This window comes from Cicer arietinum, chromosome 4 (genome assembly GCF_000331145.2).
Source record: "Cicer arietinum cultivar CDC Frontier isolate Library 1 chromosome 4, Cicar.CDCFrontier_v2.0, whole genome shotgun sequence".
In the NCBI taxonomy this organism is placed as follows: Eukaryota; Viridiplantae; Streptophyta; class Magnoliopsida; order Fabales; family Fabaceae; genus Cicer; species Cicer arietinum.
In genome coordinates, this window is record NC_021163.2 from 6,084,322 (window position 1) to 6,090,984 (window position 6,663).

At 33.4% G+C, this 6,663-nt stretch overlaps 1 protein-coding gene across 1 annotated transcript; it reads left to right on the forward strand.

The window, feature by feature from the left end:
* The first annotated feature begins 5,210 nt into the window (after positions 1 to 5,210).
* On the forward strand, positions 5,211 to 6,115 carry LOC101506290 (transcription factor bHLH149). Its single transcript, XM_004495587.4, has one exon. The coding sequence runs from the start codon at positions 5,346 to 5,348 to the stop codon at positions 5,934 to 5,936; it is 591 nt and encodes a 196-aa protein (XP_004495644.1). The 5' UTR covers positions 5,211 to 5,345; the 3' UTR covers positions 5,937 to 6,115.
* The last annotated feature ends 548 nt before the right edge of the window (positions 6,116 to 6,663 follow it).

Here is a 6,663-nt window from a genome sequence, read left to right on the forward strand (position 1 = left end):
TTTATTAGGGTTCTATAAACCTTTCCACAAGCCATTAGGGTTTGACGCTCTAACCAACCGAGCTAAAAAGAACAATGGGCGGTAAAGTTTACTTTGAGAATCATTATTATTTGCATGGTTATTGGGGGATTTTGATTGATCGTTATGAAGAGATGATTGAGAATTATCATCCTGGGATCTACCGTAGAGAAGAGAGAGAGACTATTTTGATAGAAAAGGCAACCACCAAAAGAGAAAAGAGAAGAGTAACCTTGTTCCCGATTTTGTTAAATCAGTCTCACAAAAACATCGATTGCGCATTCGTTAACCGTTGGATTTGGCTGATGTTTGGACAGAAGGTTCACAACATTCAGGTCTTCGTCTTCAACGGTCGGATCGGTAAAAAGACGTCTGTAGGGGGAGAAATCATGCTCGCACAGCACCAGGTTATCCCTAATTTATTTTGTCTCAGTGATTGTGTTTGTCTCATTATTTGTATGGATTTGAGAGAAGGTTTGGAGGTTCATTGTGTTGTTTTGAAAAATGGGTTTTGTGTTAATTTGTATGTTGGGACTTCTTTGGTTGAAATGTTTGTGAGAAGTTTGGTTTCTTGGACTGCTGTTATTGTTGGGTTTGCTAGGTGTGGGGATATGAGTGAGGCCAGGAAGCTTTTTGATGTTATGCCTGATAGAGATATTGTTGCTTCTAATGTTATGATTGATGGGTATGTGAAAATGGGGTGTATGGATTTGGCGAGGGATTTGTTTGATAAGATGAAGGATAAGAATGTTATTTCTTGGACTAGTATGGTTCATGGTTATTGTGAGGATGATGATGTTGTGGCGGCTAGGTTTATGTTTGATTGTATGCCTGTCAAGAATGTGCTTAGTTGGAATGCGATGATTAGGGGATATTGTGAGAATAGACGACCGCACGATGCGTTGAAGTTGTTTTGGGAAATGAGGGGACGTTTGGATGTGGAAATGAATAAAGTGACGGTTGTGAGTGTTCTTCCTGCTGTTGCTGATTTGAGTTCTTTGGATTTGGGTGTTTGGATTCATGGGTTTGTGCAAAGGAACCGACTTGATGAAGATGTTCATGTGTATGCTTTGGTTGATATGTATGCAAAATGTGGGGAAATTGGAAAAGCTAAATTGCTTTTTGAGGAGATGAATGAAAAAGATACATCGTCGTGGAATGCTTTGATAAATGGTTATGGTGTCAATGGTTGTGCGAAGGAAGCGTTAGAAGTATTCGCAGCAATGTTACGGGAAGGATTTGAACCGAATGAGATAACAATGACTAGTGTGTTATCTGCTGGCAACCATTGTGGTTTGGTAGAGGAAGGAAGAAGATGCTTCAAAGAAATGGAGAGATTTGGAATTGTGCCTAAGATTGAGCATTATGGTTGTATGATTGACCTTCTAGGAAGGGTTGGATACTTGGATGAGGCTGAAAATTTGATCTTCTGTGTCGTCGCTCTGTCTGTTGCTTCTTCTGTTTGATTGCTAATCTCTCTAGTGATTTGCTTTGTTGCTTCTCTCTTTGTTTAGTTTGGTTTGATATGATTTAGTTTTGTTTGGTTCTATTTGGTTTGGTTTGTTTGGTTTTGGTTTCGTGGTGCTACTTCTTTGGTGGTTCCTATTTGTTGATTTTGATATGGTTGTTGCTCCTTGGTTTGTTTGGATTTGGTTTCGTGGTGCTACTTCTTTGGTGGTTCCTATTTGTTGATTTTGATATGGTTGTTGCTCCTTGGTTTGTTTGGATTTGGTTTCGTGGTGCTACTTCTTTGGTTGTTCCTATCTGTTGATTTTGATATGGTTGTTGCTCCTTTTTTGATCGCTTCTTTTTCGGTTTGATTTTTTTGTTGGCTTAGTTCTTCTCTTTGATTGTTGCTTCTTCTTTGGTGACATCCCTCTTGTCCCCCCGGCTGTCCAACCACCTCCTGCGATTGTTGATCCTCCTCGTTACCCCTCTCGTCATCATCTTCAGCATAGAATCATTATTCTACTGTTTGTCTCTTCTTCTTTACAGATTGCTGATTTGTTCACAAAGATGCATTCCATTAAACGTTTTCGTTTTTTTTAGTTGACAAACTCTCGATGCTCCATGTTAATGCATCGTGAGTTTGAGGGGAGATGTTAGATAATATTATTATATATTAGTAGTAAGGGTATTTTAGACAATTCTAGACAATTCTATTTTCTTATATATATACTCAGTGTAACCCTATTAACTTCAGTTTTGGTTTATTATATGATATGAAACCCTAGAGTGGTTGTTTTCTCTTCTTCCTCTTTCTTCTTCTTTATCTATAAGGTATTGTTAATTTGAGATGTGATGAACTCTCACGATTTTGCCCTTTATATAAAAGAGTTTAAGTAGTTTAAGGAGTATGGAAGTATAGTTTATAAACTATTATTAATCTCGATCACGAAACGATGTAGGACCATGGTGTATTAGGAACAAACCCAATTGAGGTTAAGAGACTAAAGTGTATGTCAATTGTATGGGAGAGACCCACATGAGTTCGTTTTCAATCTTTAAAATATTGTTTGATTTAGATCTATCGTGAACTCTCACAATTTAGTCATTTGTGAAAAAGGTGTCTTAGTGGTTTGAAGATTATACTTAGCCCGACTACCAAACGATGTGGGACTTTGGTAAAACTAAAATAGAAAATATTTCCATTTTTAATTAAAAAAACATAAATATTTTTCAAAATATCTCAACTTACTTTTTAAGTTTAATTAAAATCACTAAATTTAATTCAAAATACACCGTTATTTTATAAGAATAATTTTAAAATATAAATTTGTTCATGTTACTTGTTCTAGATTGGACAAAGGTCCAATTCATAATGAACCACATTTGCCAAGCCTAAACTCGTGTATGTTAAGACAAAATCTCAAATTAGTGTGTTGATATAAACAAACAAAAGTTAATTAAAAATTCTAATTATGATTCTAAATGATATATTGTTTTAATTTGTATTTTTGAGTGTGATAATCATAGATAGGTGCTAAGCATTACAAGAAAAATCACATTAAAAAGGAAACGAAAATACACATACAAAACGAATGACGTTCTTGACAGAAGTATGGAAAACGAATAACATTCTCCATAGTTTTGAAATAACAAGAACAACTGTTAAAGAAAGAATTGCTCCTCGATTTTACAATTATGTTTCTAGTATTCTCCATGGAAAATACAGGGTTCATCTCAGCAAAAGAATCACTCCAAAAGACAAAGGAAAAAAGTTATGGCTCATGATGAATCAAACAAGATTATTCTCCATATTCAAGAAAGATAATTATCCAGTTTGTTTGGTAAGATTGAAGAACGATGTTGAAGTGTATTCTTTGAGCCTATCTATGTGATATATGCACAAGTGATAAAAGGACCATAAATTAATGTCAGTGATGGATGATACAAAGACTACAAATCAACATTCTTCAAAAACAGAAAAAAAAACAAAGAATGATCAGCCAAGAACATTCTTGTTTCAAATATGATCTTATCCATAAGGTGACACATGATAGTTGGACTATTTCCAACGGTCATATAAGTTGTCATAAACCTCATTAAAGCCTATAAAATAAACTCCAAGCTAAAGGAAAAATCAGAGCTTCAAGTGCAAAACTTACATTCATACTCTCGAAAGTCTCTCATTCACATACAAAGAATCAGTTCTGCTTTCTCATTCGATTCCAATAATTATTCTACTGCGTTCTTCTGTTAAAAGAATCTAAACTCAAACAAATGTTAAACTTTCTCAAATTTTGACAAAACTCTTTAAATCATTATCGTGCAAACTCAAGACTATTATATTGAAAATAATTTCAGTAGCTTATAGAAAATCCTTTTATGATAAAAGGTAAAGTGTAAAAATTATCTCAAAATGTTGAAAGGTAGCGTGTCGAAATCATTGATGGGCTGAAAGGTAGAGTTGTGTAATAGATTAAGGTTGATCTGGAGTGGTGGTGTAAAAACCAAGAATGTTGTTCATTTTGAACACTTAGTGAAAAATCTCACAAAATATGAAGACTGAATGTAACCCGGATTGGACGAACCAGGATAAATCTCTGTGTGATATATATTTTCTTATCTCTATTTATTTCCAATCTTTTGATTATTAAATTAAATAGATAAGTTAAATTGTGTGTTGCTTACTAACCAATAACGTTTTCCGTTTTCATAACCAAGAACGTTATCTGTTTTATATTTTCATAACTAAAATTAATATTGAGTTAAATTCTTCAAGTTTTAACAGAAAATTTAAAAAAGGAGAATTTATAATTCAAACTCCTCTTCCTTGTAAATTGACATTGCTGCTTTAGTGCATACATGTAATTCTTAACACTCTTGTTCTACTTATCGGCTCTAGTCATAATGGGTGGGAATAGACAAGAGACGAGAATTGCGACACTAGATATGCTTAAGGTGGTACACTTTTTTAACAAAGCCTTTAATTCACGTATAGAAAAAGAGCACATTATATGTCCTATAACCCTTCTTACTCAATCAAATAGTGACTTGACTTGAGTTTTAGAGTGTTTTACAACACCGCATCTTAAAAGGCAAAAGCGTTGTCTTATTGAATTCTCTTTGGTTTGACCATGTTCCTAGATCAATAATTATTCTTAATATTAAAAAAAAAAACTACTTTTTTTTACTAATTAATATTAGAAAAATTGTTATTTATAAAAAAAAATTGTTATAGATTAAAAATAATAATGTAATATCTGTTAAATAATAGTACACGTGGTACGACGTAGAATAATAACACCAATGCAATTATAATAAACCGTATAAAAATTAAATTTTTATCTTAGAAATTTCACTACAATTAACTCATACAATTTTAAGGTCCCATAACAAGATATCTAACCTAACAATCGATATTTTTCAATTGAGTTACAATTTAAAAAATTATTTTTATAATTTAATCAGTAATATGAATAATTAAAGTATATAAATAATTCTATGTCATGAAATTATATAACACATTATTTAAATTATATTAAATTATTATTTTTTAAATTCACAAATTAAAAAGACAAACTGTTAGAGTTTTTAGATAAGATGATAAATTATGTAAATTAATAAATAAAAAAAATAGTGATTAAGCTTTAAAAAAAAAAAAAAGAAAGATGGAAAGGGCAAGAAATGTGAATAAGGTAAGAACGTGTGGTTCCCCGTGACTCGAAAGTGCGTTTATATACTCTTTTTTCTCTTATATTCCCTTCTCACTTCGCACCATATAACACCCTTTTCTTCTTCACCATTTTTTCATTCAAACTCTCAAATTAATTCATTCCTCTCATCAATCAATCTTCAAACAACTAAACCACTTATATTTATCTATGGATCCATTCGAGTCAAACATAGATTCAACTCATTTAGAAACGTCGCAAGAATCCAATCACAAGAAACGCCGCAAAATTGGACACCTCGACGGCGATCAAAATTCCCTAAATCTTATGCCGTGGAGATCCCAGACAGACCAGAATACCTACTCCCGAAAACTCGTTGAGGCTCTCCGCCGGATTCGTTCACCGGAGACGACCAAACCTAGAACCGCCGGTCAAGTCCGCGACACCGCCGATCGAGTCCTCGCCTCTACAGCTAAAGGAAGAACACGATGGAGCCGTGCGATTCTCGGCCGGTGGAAGAAGCTACGAAGACATCACAGGAAAGTGAAGAAAGCAGCCACCGGATTGAACAGAGCGGTGATTGGGAGAGAGAGGACGAGACGGTTACCGGCTGTGCAGGTAAAAGCGCGCGTTCTAGGCCAGTTGGTTCCCGGTTGCCGGAAGGTTCCTTTACCGAATCTTCTAGCAGAAACTACTGATTATATATCCGCCTTGGAGATGCAAGTGCGTGCCATGACAGCTATCGTCGAGCTTCTCGCCGGAGGAACGTCGGCGGGACTTGCCGGTCAAGTGATGAGGTGATCCGCACGCGTTGTTTAGAGCCTAGGCTATATTGCGCCAGGTGTTACTTAATTTTTTTTTCTTCTTCATTTTTATTGGTTTTTCACTTTTCAGATTCATGTATTTTATTATCGTGTACATTGTACATGCCATTTGCTTGTTCCTCTCTTTAATTTCCACTATCATAACCTTTTCTTTCACCTCTTTTTTTCATTACACTTAATTCAATGTGAATATGCAACCTCTTTTGAATCTTTTCTTAACCACGGTTTAGAAAACAAGTTTATGATAAACTTGTGAAAAAAATTTATTAGAAAAAAAAATATCATGCTTTATTAGTATAAATCAATTTTATAATAATAGTAAATACATATATTTGATTTTACTATCTCATTAAATAAGTGTAACTTTCATCCTTAGATAATTATCAAATCAATATTTTGGATTGACTTTCTACGGTTTGGATTTAATTTTAATGTAATTCTTTTTACCCTGGAATCTTTTTCATTATTATGAAAGAAATTCAGTGCCGTGTATAACTTTTTGGAAAATGTTGAAGACAATTGATAAAAATTTAAATGTAAAAAAAGAATTAAGAATTATGTAATTTAAAATTACAAAAAATAAATTTTTTATTTAAAATAAATTTTTTATTTCTTTTTTGTTATCGCTCTTAGCATGACCCTAAATTTTATCATTTACAATATTCTAATATCCATTTATGTAAAACAAATCTATCACCAGTTCA

Bases quoted from the DNA above. Each gene is read 5' to 3' on its own strand.
- LOC101506290 (XM_004495587.4), top strand. From the start codon at position 5,346: ATGGATCCATTCGAGTCAAACATAGATTCAACTCATTTAGAAACGTCG.